This window comes from Labrus bergylta, chromosome 8 (genome assembly GCF_963930695.1).
Source record: "Labrus bergylta chromosome 8, fLabBer1.1, whole genome shotgun sequence".
In the NCBI taxonomy this organism is placed as follows: Eukaryota; Metazoa; Chordata; class Actinopteri; order Labriformes; family Labridae; genus Labrus; species Labrus bergylta.
Window position 1 is genome coordinate 8672251 of NC_089202.1, and position 15910 is coordinate 8688160.

Here is a 15910-nt window from a genome sequence, read left to right on the forward strand (position 1 = left end):
GTCAATTAGTACAGCTTAATCTGAAGGACTTGTGCAGGGTGATGTTTGTAAACAGTTTATAGCAGATTGTGTTGCATTGAGTTCAATTATTGGATCCTGTTGACAGTTTTTTTTAACAAAAAACAAACACTTGTCAGACATGAAGGTATAGCCTCAGTTGCTCCAGTCTTTTGAGCTCCTTGTCCAGATTCACAGTATAATGATGTTTTACTTTATTTTGAACAATTTTTCTCTCTCAGCCACAGGCCAAAAGGGATGTGCACTTGCTTGTTAACACAAAAGTGAAGTTGAAGCACAAACGAAGGGACTCAAGAAATCAAAATCGCAGCCTTTGGAAGAACCACAGGATATTTTTGCAGACACACTACACAAATGACTCAGTCTGTCAAATGTGCCAATGTGTAATTGACAGTTGTGAAAATGTTATAGTACATATTTTACATATTCCTTTCAAGCTTTCTTCTTTTTATTCCAAAGGCATTTATGGAGTTATAGAATAAAACATGATTTGAGTCTCATTACTTTATAATCTGCACTTTGGCTGACTGAAAGGTATAGTTTTTGCAGACAGGGATTGGGTTAAACACCTCCTGCTCGGTACACAATTCAGATTCAGCTTGGTCAGTCATTTAGTTATTTTTGGTTGGGTTTCGTCTAACTGTGGCACCACCAGTTATTTTCGGCAAAGGAAGCTGAAAATAGTGGCACCACCAAAAACTGTTTTGGATCTGGCAGATTTGGTGTCTGTGTGTGTATGTGTGTGTGTGTGTGTGTGTGTGTGTGTGTGTGTGTGTGTGTGTGTGTGTGTGTGTGTGTGTGGCAGTAAATAGAGACTTAAAGACAGCTGAGGACACAAGGATGTTCTTAAAGTCTTTGGGTGGTCCAGCCTCCCTTTTGAGATTCAGCCTACTTTTTGTCGGTGCCAACGCTGAACAGTGGTCATTATTAGCAGATGCACCAACCAGCCCCACCAGGCTGGGATTACCTTCCAGCCAACTGCAGATGTGAACGTCTAAACACTTCTCCCACTCTGTTTTGACATGCTCTATTACAGGTTCTGCATGCTACACCATGATCCAGGAAAAAAATTGACAGCTAAATGAAATCATTCATTTTCTGGTCTGATGTCATCCAAAAATTGCCATAATTGCCGAGGCCTGGCGTCTCTGGTCTGTGACTGGCAGAGACACCATGTGCTGCTGGGTGAGGTGCATAAGAGGAACTGGTGGATGTTCCCAGTTAGATAATGGGTTAACTCTTTGTCTGTTTAGGATACAGTACAGTTAGCAGTGAGAGGTGTGCAGGACCACTTTCTTCTGTCTGCAAGAAAAGCACCTACAGACATGAGCGGACTTGATGTGGTCAGACCAGAGGAGCTAATGACAGACTCTGAAATCCAGCAGAGGCTCGGGGTTCTTCAGTTCAGTGTATGGGAATGCACACAAGAAGATGTACTTATGTAACCGCCAGAGCCACCAGGAATCCAGAGCAAAGGAGATCCACTGACTGCATAAAACATCAAGAACTTATTCCTTTCTGAAAATCTCAGTTTTTACAAACAATCACAACTTTCTTTAATGTGCAAAGTTCTTGTTTGTTATCCATCAAATCCTTTGTACTCCAGTAGAAGTGACGATACCACATCTAAAAAATACCCCTCTAAAAAGAGAAATCTCAACTTCACAATAAAAAAGTAAAGGAACATTTAAGTGTTGATTTGTTATTTAAGCTGCACTCTTGTATATTTGAAAACAATGGATCAAACGACGCCTGTGTAGTTCCCCTCAGCTCTAAAGAGTATTTTTTTAGTCTTTCAGCTCCTTGTTTTGGTATAAAGCCTCTTTACTTTATTATTTTGGTTTCCTGTCATCATTTTATTTACAATTGTTTCAAAAGCATGCTGAATATATCTGATTGGTTTAGAACAGTTTTGGCTTTATCACACAAATTAGCCTTACTGTTATTTGACAAGTGACTATAGCTGAAGGCAGTCAGAAGTACAGTTATACATCTGAAAAGATCCTTTTTGACAATGAAGATGGAGAGGGAAATGTATAAAATGTATAAACCTAATATGAGTTTGGAGAAGAAAACTGGTGATACAAAGTGTACACAGAGATCTTTTCTTCAGAATGAAGAGTTCACACAGTTTATTTAGTCTGAGCGTCTAGTAATCAGGTTAGAGCATGCTGAAATGGAGCAGCTCTTCCTCTTCATCCTCTGCCTTTCCTTTCCTTTCCTTGACCCGGAGTTGGAGGGTTTAAAACAGAGAGTTAAAAGATGTTGGTCTTTATCACTGGCTCTTCCTCTTGGCCTGCTTCCTCTCTTACCTCATGGCAACCTGTCCCACTTCTCCAGTTGGCCAGCACTGTCTCTACCTGCCAGACACACTGCAGCCTGCACGGACTAGGATCTACGCTCAGCCTGCCTGTTGTGTAACAGCGGAGTAAAGAGATAATACTCTTTGTTCAGGACAAGCTTTCACCTGCCATCATTTACAAAGTTATCTTCAAATCCCCTCACAGCAAACATCAATATCACACTTTGAGCCCAGATTAATGGGACATGATCCACATTTTAGTCTTACAATCTCAACTCTCTCTTGTACAAAAACTTTACCTTTAAGGCAGACATTGAAGTTCTTCAGCCAATCCTGCTCTGTAATGATATACAATTATGTTAGTGAGCATTCTGTCTACATAAACTGTTTCCATATAAACTGTCGGGTACATTTCTAGACCAAGAACTCCAAACAGATTAAAACCTCAAGTCTTCATCCTCTGATATTTAATCTAACTTCAAAAAAGAAATGTCGCAACTTGCATCTCCCATGTCCTTGCTTCCCACAAACGTCGAGACATCCGGCAGCAGGGACGTCTCAGAGGTCTGGCCTGAAGCGCAGCTCAGTTCCAAGTGGACTGAGGGAGTAATTGCCTGCATGGATCCAGTTCTGGGAGTGTGTTTCCCCTTTAAGAGAATTCCTATGAAAACAGTCTGCAAGTGATCACGTCCAAGAAGTTGTCAGAGATAATATATAAGCACATTTTTACAAGGATAGCCAGGACCTTGTAGAAAGCACTTGCTTGAGTTTTCTTCTACGAACGTTTGTTTTACTGACCTATGCTAGTTCACTGAGCACACACCAAGAGTCAAAGGCAGGCAGCACAGACTATTGCAATTACAGGATCAAGACATTTCAAATAAAGTAATTCCAGTTGCATATTAGGCTATCACTTTAAAATGATCTCTGCATGTATGGAAAACAGCCCAAAAACCTGAATCATGATTACTTTCATAAGACCTTTTTCTGAAAACAGGTTCCTTAGGAAGAGGAAGAAGGAAAATTAATTATTTGAAAAAAATAAAGTCTTTATACATTTTCAGTGTGGCCTGAAATACTTTTTTTTTTTTTTTTAAATTTGAAATGTTTACATGGATTGCAAAGAAGGCATGTGCAAGATTTTAATATTTTCTTTTTGTACTTTAATTTTTTATTTTTTATTATTCTCACAAAATAACTTCTATAGACAGGTGTTGCAAATTAGCATCTATGATACTTGCATTGGATGGCCGTTTTCAGCTCGTCTATGTATATTGTATACGTCCCTTACGAATAAATAAATAAATAAATAAATGGCATGAAATGATCTGATAGGTTTGGCTTGGAAGCCAGGAGCTGAGAGGCTGAAAAAGAAATACAGTCAATTGTCAGAGTTTATAGATTTGCATCACGGCGCCCTCTGGTGGAAAACACGAATAATCAAAATCCAGGAAGTTGGGTTTTTTTTAGCAAACTTTTTGAAAGCTTGAATAAAACTGTAACTTGTTTTTTTGCAATAACATCTGCAAATCTACTACTTGCTGCGGACATTTGGTAAATATATGTCCAGAGCTGAAGTTTAGAGTGGGCTTACAAACATTTAGTAAACTGGTGCATTCAGTGTCAGGCAGATTTTTAGGAAAAGCAAAGGTAAACTAATATGACAAACAAATGCAGCCAATAACATTGAAGATAAAATAATGAATAAGTTACTGATTCGCATGCAAATGAGGAAGTATTTAAAGAGATGGACTCTTTTAAAGGACGTCTGATTACATTAAAATATGGTATTTTAGATAGTGGTGTTGTCCGGCGTGTCTATATTTAGTTGTTGTCATGTGTGGGGCAGGTCAGCTGGGATCCTGCTGCAGGACACGCCTTTGGGCTGAATGGAGCGCGCCGTGCGTAAAGTCCGACCTCAGCGGACACACATTTGTAATATTAATTTCACCTTTCTTTGTATACACGCATCTAACCGTCATAATCGATTCGTTTTGATCGAGTAAATGCAGCGATGACGCGAGAGGAAGATCTTATCCGTATTGCCAAAAAACTGGACAAGATGGTGTCTAGAAATAACACGGTGAGTCCATATCATGACACCCACAGGTGGCGCGTTGTCCCGCCACCTCGTGCTGTACAGAAGGCCCGTGAACGACTCTTGGTCGAAATAAAACGGATTACTCCAGATTTTATCTTCTGAAAACGTTTGATTTCTCCTGAAAGTGTGTGTTTAGAGAGTCCGCATGGCTGTAATCTGAAACTGACAGTGCTGTAACAAACGATCAACAGGTGCTTGCCGACTGTTTGCAGACATTTCGCTCGCAGGACGTTTCTGTCTCAGAGTCTGCAGCGACACAGCCTGTGAATCAGGTTTTGTTAACTTTTGGACAAGTTTGCGGAAAACCTTTGCTGGTTGCAATATTGAGTGTGATTAGTAACTCATGCAACAGAAAGTAAACAACGCAACCAAGGTCGAATTTCTGCAGGTGCGCGCGCATGTGTGTGTGTGTGTGTGTGTGTGTGTGTGTGTGTGTGTGTGTGTGTTGTGGCTGACTGCAGTGTAAACAGGACGTTTTTCTTTTGCGCTCGTTTACAGCGGGAGTAACAGTAACAACAAACGAAAGTTTACTAGTCAGCACAAACTACATAATAAAACAAACAATCACATACGTTCATTTCCAATGCCCATATCTCATATCTATGTTTTGAAATGTCCTTATTTAATGATATAAAATCTGCACATTACATTATCATTACACCTTGATAAAAAAAGATTGATAGATTCAGTGTATAAATGAAGTCTGCTGATTGGCAGGAGGGAGCCATCGACCTGCTGAGGGAGCTGAAAGAATTCAATATGACACTCAAACTCCTCCAGGTAGGCTCCACTGTATGACATCAATGTATAAAACTGTAATAATACTGTTTTACCAATTCTTTTAAACATTGTATTTAATGCAAAACAATGCAATAATGATTTACCTGACAAAGCAACATGCATGACTTTTAATGCTTTCATTTGTCTGTGTGTTTTTGTTTTCAGGAAACGAGGATCGGCATGTCTGTTAACGGCATCAGGAAGCACTGCACAGATGAGGAAGTCATTGCCTTGGCAAAGGTTCTCATTAAAGACTGGAAAAGACTTCTGGGTACGCTTCTTTGTCACATGATGCATAAGTTACACATTTTCATAATTGAACTGTTCTTTTGTAGTGATATTGCGCTGGAAATAAAGACATCAGTGAATGATTTTCTGATGTGATTCATCCAAACACTCCCACAGACTCGGGCCACTCTCATCCTGAGAAACCGACAGAAATAAAGAATGGTTTGGACTCCAGCAAATCAGGGACGTCTCCTAACAGCTCCCTCTCTGAGACACAGAGCAGGTCAGTAATGTCTCCGCAGGTTACATGATCAGAGCCAACACACCTGATGTGTGTTTGAGCTGTCTGCTTCAGTTCAGTGAAACAGGGGAACGTTAGCTCAACTCGATAGACTTACATTATAAGTACACGTTCAGACGTGTCTGTTATCTCGACTACGGCATTTGAATACAAACATCTGTGGAAAAGCACTCAGAAAACTTGGGTAAACGAAAGGTGTCATGAGTAACACACCACTGAGTGCCTTGAGGATTACAATGCAGCAGGAAAATGAATATTTGTTTCAGGATGATGTAAAGAAAATGTATGTTTATGTGCTTTGGGAGCTTTAAAAAAAAACTGTTTTCACCTCTTTGTCATCTAAGTAGTCTTTCATCATCATTTTATTTTGAAGAAGTAGCATTTTCCAGCAGCCGCTGATGGCTGAACTTGCGTCATTCTTACATACAGTATTGTTTTTATTGAGAAAAACACAATGGTAATTCTGGAAGTGAGCAGTAAATGTCAGGGTAGAGTCCAAACAAAAACAATATACAGCACCAAGGACACATTTTCATAATTACAGAGTAAAAAAATCTTAAGTAAAGCTATAAAAAAAACTGACATTTTGTTAAATTTTCTTGTTAAAAACGTATGCTATCAAAGTTGACTACTTGCCATTGCATCAAATGGGAACATTTTATAACAATAGACACTTCCATCACAATGGCTAATGTTTGAATATAGCACATTTCTAACGAGTCTATGGCAGAAGTGATAGTCTGCAATGTGCTAACATCTGAACCACTCCTGCCTCTCCCAGAACTTCATTAGGACTACACTTATTTTATGGCACCGCGTCTTACCCAGTGTGAAACAAAGCAACAGTTTGACTCTGAGGAAACGTCGAAACCTTAGACATTTGCTATAAGTGATTTCTTTCTTTGGATTGTGCCTGTGTGAAGGAGTTTTTGACGTCTTAGGTCATTTTCTGAAAGCTGAAGTGCAAGAGTTTCTTTTCACTTTACACCTATTTTAGGTTAAGTCTGGAGAGGCGATTAATTCAAAAATATCTCAGGAGTTGCACAAGACATACTTTGTAATTGTGAAACAAAAACTAAAGTCAATAAAGGAAATAGAAAAGATAGACTTTTCTCTCTAACTAACCAGATTAACTGTTTTAGGAGTAGGAGAAAATATTTTAGAACTCATCTCCTGCAGTAATATTACTTTCAGAATGGGGCCTAAGTTGCATTATAACAACAAACCCAGTTGTATGTTAAACTGGTAAATATTTTCTGGCTCGTGAACGGAGGTAAAAAATGACACTTCCTTTGTCTCTGTTAGTCACAGGCGACTGGACGTCAAACCGAAACAGGACACAGATCCTGACAAAAAACACTCCGATAAAAACGTAAAAGAGAAACATAACAATGAACACAAAAACACGAAGAGACCCACAGATGACCCCAGCGATGAAAAGCACCAAAAGGAGTCCCAAAATGAGAAACATCCGCAAGAAATTAGAAGAGAGAAGTTTGTGGAAGAACCTAAAAAACAAAGATCTGCAGGCGGGGAAAAAGCAGAAACGGATAACCAGAAACAAAAGCTTGTTCAAGACCCACAGAGTGAGAAACACAAGCCAGAACCAAGGCAAGACTGGCCGTTTGAAAAACCAAACAAAATGAGGCTCATTGAAGAAGTGAAAAAGGAAAAACACCCAGAGGAAGTGAAGAAGCCAAGCTATGTAGACGACATGAAGAAAGAGAAACACAGAGAAGGAAGTCGACACGAGAGGCCGAATAACACGCTGCACAGAGAGCGAGTGCTGTGTGAGAGGCCCGTGGACATTCATAAACCATTATTTGAAAGGTGAGGGGTGAGGTGGATCTAAACTGGTAAAAGATAAAAAAAAATCATCCTGCAGAGCTTAAGATTGATTGATTTCTTTCAGAAGGGGAGTGTTGGATAGTTGCATCCTGTATCCCACCAGGATTCCCTCTCCTCCTCGACCTGCTCGGCCTCCTCTGCCGATCAAACGGCCCTCTTTGGACCAGAAAAAAGACAGGTCAGGACTTGTGCCTAAGACCAAGACAGAGTGAACAATCCTGCATGAAATAAATGTTTCTGAGACTCTCATTTGCACTCACATTTGTTCCTACAGTTTTATGACTCACGGCCTAACAGGATTCATGGGTGTGCATGCTGCATGCTGTCATGGTCAGTCGTGTTTTTATTACCATAAGGAGATGGAATTGAGCTTGAACAGCATGCTACATAATCAAGGACTCTTGGGCTGCAGTGCTCTGATCTGTTGTAACATCTGTTCAGGAAGGACACCAAAGACTCTTCCACTAGACTTCCTCGTCCTCAAGCTTCTCGACCCGCCTCTCCCCCAGCGAAGCGTCCTTCACTGGAAGTAAAGAAAGAGAGGTCAGGCGCACTTCTGTGCACGTTGCTGAAGTTGTTTTCTTGTGCACACTCGTGAGATTTTATCTCAAACAAGTGTTGATTTTCACATCAGGAGAGTTCCACCAGACCCAAACGCTCCCCTCGCTCCTCTACCTCTTCACCTTCATCCTCCTCCTCTAAGGTCAGAGTCTGCATGCTCACTGCGTAGCCTCATTTTGTGAACCATTCACTATCACCATGAGAGGATTCAGCTCAGCTCAAGAGTGTGTCTTTCCTTCAGAAAGGAACCTCCTGACCCCAACGCGCCTCTTCCTCCACTTCCTCTTCACCTTCATCCCCCGCCTTCTGTGAAGCGCCCCTCTCTTGATGGGAAAAAGGAGAGGTCTGGATCATATGAATTCTCAGAGCTGCATGTCGTTTTTTTCCTTGGATTATTTTGGAAAAATAAGCAGTGATTTCATTTGGAGTTCTTCCTTCTCTGTATTGAATCCTTGTGTTGTTTGCCACAGCAGGAAGGAGTCATCAGACTGTAAACCTTCTCCACAGAAGAAGACGTCAGATCGAGAAGAAAAGATTGGGAAGAAAGACAGGTCCAGGATCTGGAAATTATTCTGCCTCTTATTTATCGTTGACTAAATGACGTTGGTGTTGACTTTGGAGGACCAGTGACCTCGGACTGTAATATCTGTTTCTTGTTTGTACAGGAAATATTGACACAGTAGTGTAAGTATGTGATGCTTGTTGTGCTGTTATGAGAGGTCATGTTTTGTTTTTACAGGAAGGACTCATCAGATAGCAAAGTGCCAAAAAAACACTCAGATGAAGCCAAGAGAGAAAGGTTGGCTAAGCATGAGTGTGAAAAAGCTTGCAAGGATACAAACAGGTTGTGTGATATTAGATTTATCTTTGATGGCTGCAGTGCATAATGCATTTATACTTGTACCGTCCTGTGTGTGGAATTAAAAAATAAATAAAAACAATTGTTGTCTTTTGTCAGGAAAGATTCATGTGACTCTAAAGGGCCACCTTTGAAAAAGCCTAATGTGGATGTCAAAAAAGAAAAACACAGGTGTGCAGGAGCTGGAAATTAAATTCCTCTTCACATTGTTTTTCTATTTATGCTGTTTCATTTCTGACACTATTCTGGTGCTTTCTGCTTTCAAACTTGTATTTGAACCAAAGTAGGTCCAGTGCTCAAACTCACACACATACCTCTTTCGTTGCAGGAAGGAGTCTTGTGACTCAAAGCCCGGCCCACCTGTAAAATGTCAGTCAACTGACTCCAGACCTGACAGGTAGGAGTGGTGTACCATTCTTAAAATCTCTCTCACACCTTGAAATGAAATACAAATTGACAAAACCAGATTTACTGAAAGTCCTTTACTAACTGTAGACGGGAATCCACTGAATCAAAGAAAAGCAGCTCACCACAAGCAAAGAAGCTCCCAGCTGAAAGGTAAATGAAACAGGAGAAGGGGGAGAATAGTTTTCATTAATATTGCACTCAATGGAAACCCTGATGATGATGATGATTGTGACTTTTTTTTTTTTATTGAAGGAGAGAGTCTCAAGGCTCTAAGGCCTCTCAGCCTGGACCTCCGATGAGGAAACCCTCAACTGACTGCATTGAAAGGTTTCGATGTGACTTGATTCATAACATACACGTCATTCCAGGTTGATAATGATGATACGCTGATGATACTCTGGATTTTATGATCAATCTTGATGAAGTTCACTCATTCTAAGTTGGGAGGCAATTTTTGGATTAAATATGAATTCATCAACTTTCCATTTGATTGGCTGTCTGACTGTTGTTTCTTGTTGTTCGCAGCAACAGCCAGATGTTTTTGTTAATGAAGTGTAATTTTGATGAACCCACTATTCACTGATACCTATCAACCAAATAATCAACTTTAAGCTTATAAATTGATCTTTAAAGTTTGTTTGACACGAATGATTTAGTTTTGTTTTTGCTAGCATGTGGCCATATAAACTTATTAATGTGATAAATTGTTAAAGGAGCACTATGTAACTCTGACACCTAGCATCTGAAGGTACAGCAGCCCAAATCCAAAACCTTGGAGAGAGCTGTCACCCCCGTTCCCTTCTCTGTAGAGTCGAGTTGCATGCAAGTTCCCATGTCACGGACATGGAAGCTTCAGTGTTTAACCGGCTCTGCATTGGTCTCGTAACATTTCTGCCCTCTAACCGCGCTCAATTTTCTAAAGCATCCAAAGTGGGGGTGCCTTAAAACTCCTTACATGCTCTGGTCAAAACAAAAATAAACCATTCCACACCAGAATCAGAACATAGAAGGAGGACATACTGGCTGCTGCATTGTTGTCAGAGCAGTCAGCGCTTCAACATAGCATGTTTCCTTAATGTCTGATCATATACTGTAGTAATGTCCTTTTATTAATTCAGTAGGTATCTTACATATTGCTCCATTCATGTGTTCTGCTATCTCTAAGTAAAACTTTTTTTTACATGTTTCTTTAAAGTATAATGTCTAAATGTTTTGTGGATTAAAAAATTATAGGCTGGACCACAAAAAATAAGACTGGTTAAAATTCCAGGCTCAGTAAGGAAAAAGTCAATTAGATTAAACACATCAGCAATAACACCTCTACAATTATTTTGTTTTGTCCTTTTTCTGCAGAAAGGGCAAGATGGACACGCCTAAATCACCCACCACCCCGACCAGCCCGATGTCACCCAGCTCTACTGGAGGTCCTCTGTCCCCTCACCTCACTACCGGAGACTCTGTCAGAGACAAGTGCATCGGGTTGCTGGCAGCTGCCCTGCGCACAGACAGTGAGGATAAAACTGCAATCTCTAAGAGACTGTACAGTTGACTAATCTAAAAAACACTCAAAGGTTTCCCTGCAGCAGATAACATGTTTTTTCTGCTCTCCACAGACGACTTCAAAGATTTTGGAACCAACTGTGACAGCATGGCTGCAGAGATTGAAGATCATATCCTTCAATTTATTTATTACTTTTTGTTGTATGGGTGGTTTGATGAGTTTATTCTGTGATTATCCAAAACTCTATTGTTCAACATCATTGTTTTGATCTGCCTTAACTGCACAGCCTGCACATATCTACCAGGAGATCAAGGCCACGGATATGAAATATAAAAACAGAGTCCGCAGCCGCATGAGCAACCTAAAGGACCCAAAGAACCCCGGGCTTCGCAGAAACGTCCTCGCAGGAAGCATCGAATTGAGCCGCATTGCCAGCATGTCTGCTGAGGTACACAACACTGCAGCCGCGTAGTTAACTTTAATGAAACTCATTTCATTAATAGTATACCTCACTCACTATCTGCTATTTATTTTGTACCCATGTGATATTCTGAAGGAGATGGCGAGTGACGAGCTGAAGCAGCTGAGGAACGTTCTCACACAGGAGGCCATCAGGGAACATCAAATGGCCAAAACTGGAGGCACCAGCACCGACCTGCTGCAGTGCGGCAAATGCAAGAAGAGGAACTGCACCTACAACCAGGTAAACAGACATGCATAGGAAGAACAAGGACCCAGACAAAGGTTTCAACAAAGCAAAAAAAATAAAAGTCATGTGTTTTATGTATTATAAGTAGTCAGTGGAGAGGGTGCAAAGGGAAATGACAGCATGAGAGAAAGTAGGAGAAAACCAGACAGGAAACTTCACAATCAGGCTGTGAGGTTACAGTTCATGTTTAATGTGCATATATGTGCGTAAGATTTTCAAGATCCTTCGCATTATTTTTTTTTTTAATTACAGAGGTCAAAGGAAAAATAAACCCAATACGTGTAAATTAATTTTGTGTATGTTTCACCTCCTGTGAATGTGTGTTTGTGTTTGTGTGTTTTTTAGGTGCAGACTCGTAGTGCTGATGAACCAATGACCACATTTGTTCTGTGTAATGAGTGTGGTAACCGCTGGAAGGTAAGGCTGTCCCTGGCTTTTATTTTAATGATTTCAATCTTTGACATTAAAAGACTCTTCTTTAATCCTTCTTTCATTCCTCTTTTATTCTTTTTTCAGTTCTGCTGATGGCCTCCAGGTGAAACCAGGCTTTGTTTTTCTGAGCATAATGAATGACATATTTTCTATGATGGGAGGGAGTTTATAAATTGTTGCAGCTTGTGATTTAAAGAGATAAAAGTGCTCTTACAATTTTTACTTGAATTTTTTTTCAGATTTATAAGCATGTGCTAATAATCAGGGTTTTATGTGGAATAAAAGACTGAGCGTGATTTTTTTAGTTTGATGACTGTTGGATCAATGAATTATGATCACGGTGCTGCCACTATTCAAAAACTAACGCTAATACACTGTGTCACTTCACTGATGTTCTTTGTATATATCTAATTCTAATAAAACTGCATAAATCTCCAGTATGAGGGCTATTTAAACTCTTAAACATTATTACAAAGCCTCCTTGGCATGTATGCATGAAAAGTATGATTAAGAAGCACCATTTTTTTAAAAACTTTTTTGTTCACCACATCATCAACAATTATAATTACACCCACAATGTCTGAAATTTGAGTTAAAAAAAACCCAGTTCATCCTTTTATTATTCCTAAAGTAAGGAAATAAAATACAATTATAAAATGTATCAATACGGTGCAAATTCAAAAAGTAAATAACGTCCTGTAATCAAGTTTAGAGTTAGTATCCCAAGAGCCCCAGGGTTACTCAACAGCACCTCGACATGTTGACAACAATGATGATTAAAAAAAGAATTAATTGCCCAGGTTAATACATGTTAATTAAAAAGAGATATAATTAAAATGATGTGAAAAGATTTGTGTTGTTGTTGCACTACTTAAAACATACAGTAGGTGGCATAAATTGATCACAACTCAAATACACAAGCCGTGTCAGTTTCTACTATTGACTGTGTCTTTCGGTTATCAAACACAAATTAGATGTTTGCGGGCTTTAAGAGTCAGTTCAACAAACTGGTGAAGCCCAAAGGCAAAAAGGCTGCTGAAGGCGAATGTGACAACATTCAAACTGTTCATCAATACATTACTGGATTGGATACATGAGAAATAAAAAAATATTTCATTTTGCAAATTCTACTCTAGCAATTCTTTATTTCATGTTGTTGTGCATGCATTAAATTCAATATAAATTATAAATGTCGGGCAAGGTGGTAATGTGAGAAATGTGGACTGTGCTTCAGAAGAAATGATTGAGAGGAAAAGCTTTCCGGAGGCTCTTTGGCTAAGTATTCACCATCTGGTTTTCTGTTGAGACCACATTCATTTTCTTCTTCTGCATCATTTCCACCATTAGAAGACTTCTGTTAATGTGCTCGCTGAGCTCTGAGAGCATCATGATGACTGTGTTTGTATACGCTGCTGCGTCAGTTTTAAGATGATCTTCTTTTACATCCAGTGAAGAGATATTCTTAAATCAAAAGAAGATTTCACCTGAAACTCGTACCGAACGGATTCACGGAAATGTACAAATAAGGAAATCATAAAGAAAATGACATTTGATCTGTGAGCACTCTGGCTAGGAAACTGTCTTTTATACACAAATAAAATGTCCAAAGCCCAAAAGTGTTTCTGCAGCTTAACTACCAACATTTTAATACCGGAAATGACATCTGCTGGGGTGCATGACCCCTTTGTCTCTACCAGATGGTGAAAAGAGATATGACAAAATAAAATATGTAGAAACACTAACAGAGTAACACATAATATATCTGAAATAAAACTAACGATCTCAAATAAAAACAAATTCTTTAAATGTAAACCGATATAGAAGCCCTAAGTGGACATGCATCCTTACATGTTATTTACAGTGATAGCAAGTAGTTACAGTTTGCTTTCCTAAGATCTCCACTTATTCATCTCGTATACCCAGAGTTTCAATAGCACAAGAAAAAAAAACAGTAAATAAGGATTAACTTACCAAATGAGTATATGGACAATGGAAGCTTGGCATGTAATGGTTTGTCCTATCACAGGTACCCGCCTGTTGTTTTTTCTTCTAAATTGCCAGAAAATGATCCTGTCACCACGAGAAAACTAGCTTTGTTATCTCGAGATAAAGAGATAAATAAATCTGTTGTAATGTGAAAACCTGATTTGACAACAGGATAAGTTTAGATCTCAAGAAAACCACTGGAAATTACTCCTAATCACGAGAAAATGGAGTAAATAAAATGGATGTTGTATGTGTGCTTTCAGCTTCTGTACATTACATGTGTCTACTTTGATGCCAACGTTAGACGTTGAAGCTCGGGGCTGTCAGTCTGACAGGGTCACTACAACGAGAGATGACATTTAAAGGGGCGCAATTACTTTAACCTTTTATTTACAGTCAGTTATAAAAAGGAACAAGACTGCATTTGTGTGAAACCTGCATTAGAATATAGTTTTAAAAAACCCATCTGTAAGCATATCTGTTAGTTCTGTTTTAGAATCTTAATTTGAAGGTGAAGTTTGACTCCATCATAGCTTAAAATGATTAACGTGACAGGTATAATGTTGAGCGTTCATTATCTCCACTTCAGAGTATTTCTGACATCATTTCTTTTTTTTTTATCGATGTTGTGTTTGATTTTGTTTCTGTGGTTAGAGATGTTGTTAAATCATGACAGATCTATACATGTGTTAGAGTGACATGTCATGTCAAGGCAATCAAAGATGCACGCTGATGTAAACTCAGTATAGATGTTGCAGTCTCTAGAGGAAAGTGTGCCGATCCATCACGAACAGCCACGTTCAGGCATCAGCCAATCACAAAACTCCGTCTGCCTCAAAACATCAGAGCTCAGGAGTCAAAGCAACTGTCAGTCAGGATGAATTTATTCACCACACACCAGAACATTTGGGGACAATTCAACTCTGTCAGGGGAAGAGAGGCTCTGCAGGAGTTAAAAAAGAAAAACTGAGATCACACGCAATGACACGTTAGAGCAGCTTGTATGATAATTAATGTACTACTTTATTAATTCACTACTAATTCTACTTTGTCTGCAAAATAAATGAGAATCTGAAGCATACAGTGCTGCTAGTGTTCATAATCAGGAAAGTAAAGTAACTAAACCAACTAAACACTTTACCTTTCAATTATAAAAGTGCTTTGAACAGTGTAAAGGCCGGACATATTTTCTAAAATGAACGCTCTTTCAAGGAACAATGATTCAACAATTAAAAGTTGGCCATTGTGAGTAACTTCGCTCATGAAAGAAAAAGAAAAATCAATTGAACAATGTTTAACTATTTCATAAAACAGACGACGGCCATTGTTAAGTCTCCACCTAATCTGCATGACCATGCCTGGCGTCTTGCACATCTTTGTTTAAGCTACACCCCCAACGTTATCCAAACCTGCCCTCAGGCCTCAGGCTGTGGTTCAGTGGTTGAGTAGTGGGTTCACTCCTCAGCTCCTGCAGAGTGCAGACACATGTTGAATTGTCCTTGGGCAAAACACGGAGCGTCAAATCGCTCATGTGAGTGTGTATGAATTTGATTACTGATTAACAATTTGCATAGCAGCCTCTGCCATCAGTGTGTAGTTGTGGTGTGAATGTGAAATGCAGTGGATACTCTCCCTGGCTCAGTAGTGAATCGGGTCATTTAGACAAATGCATTATATAGCGCCTCTGGAAAGGTTTCAGTTAATTATAGATAATATATTTCTTTAGAATATGTTGAATATGTGGCAAGGAATCAGAAAAATGTGAAGTTTACAGTGATTGTTTCTCCTTATTACCTGCTCGTCGTTAAAAACCCTGAGTTCCCTCCTGGTCTTTCAGCTGGTCTTCATCAGTGGGTGGGAACTCACTCCCAGAATC

At 39.4% G+C, this 15910-nt stretch overlaps 1 protein-coding gene across 4 annotated transcripts; it reads left to right on the forward strand.

Moving 5' to 3' along the window:
* Positions 1-4171: 4171 nt before the first annotated feature.
* tcea3 (transcription elongation factor A (SII), 3) lies at positions 4172-12898 on the forward strand. 4 transcript variants are annotated; one of them, XM_065958085.1, is made up of 21 exons: positions 4172-4403; positions 5139-5201; positions 5367-5472; positions 5607-5712; positions 7036-7560; positions 7643-7756; positions 8020-8121; positions 8213-8281; positions 8381-8482; positions 8613-8690; positions 8879-8983; positions 9098-9169; positions 9327-9395; positions 9494-9556; positions 9659-9733; positions 10760-10914; positions 11020-11075; positions 11200-11355; positions 11464-11610; positions 11962-12033; positions 12133-12898. In XM_065958085.1, exons 1-21 carry the CDS (start codon positions 4335-4337, stop codon positions 12139-12141), a joined length of 2313 nt encoding a protein of 770 aa, XP_065814157.1. In that variant the 5' UTR covers positions 4172-4334; the 3' UTR covers positions 12142-12898. The 4 variants fall into 4 exon arrangements, with proteins under 4 accessions (XP_065814157.1, XP_065814156.1, XP_065814155.1 ...); XM_065958084.1 differs by having other exon boundaries at positions 7646-7756; positions 8610-8690; XM_065958083.1 differs by having other exon boundaries at positions 4173-4403; positions 8610-8690.
* Positions 12899-15910: the final 3012 nt, after the last annotated feature.

Coding starts and splice junctions, on each gene's coding strand:
- tcea3 (XM_065958083.1), top strand. CDS start 4,335: ATGACGCGAGAGGAAGATCTTATCCGTATTGCCAAAAAACTGGACAAG. Junction 8,984..9,097: donor GCTTGCAAGGATACAAACAG/GTTGTGTGATAT, acceptor GTCTTTTGTCAG/GAAAGATTCATGTGACTCTA. Junction 9,396..9,493: donor ACTGACTCCAGACCTGACAG/GTAGGAGTGGTG, acceptor TACTAACTGTAG/ACGGGAATCCACTGAATCAA.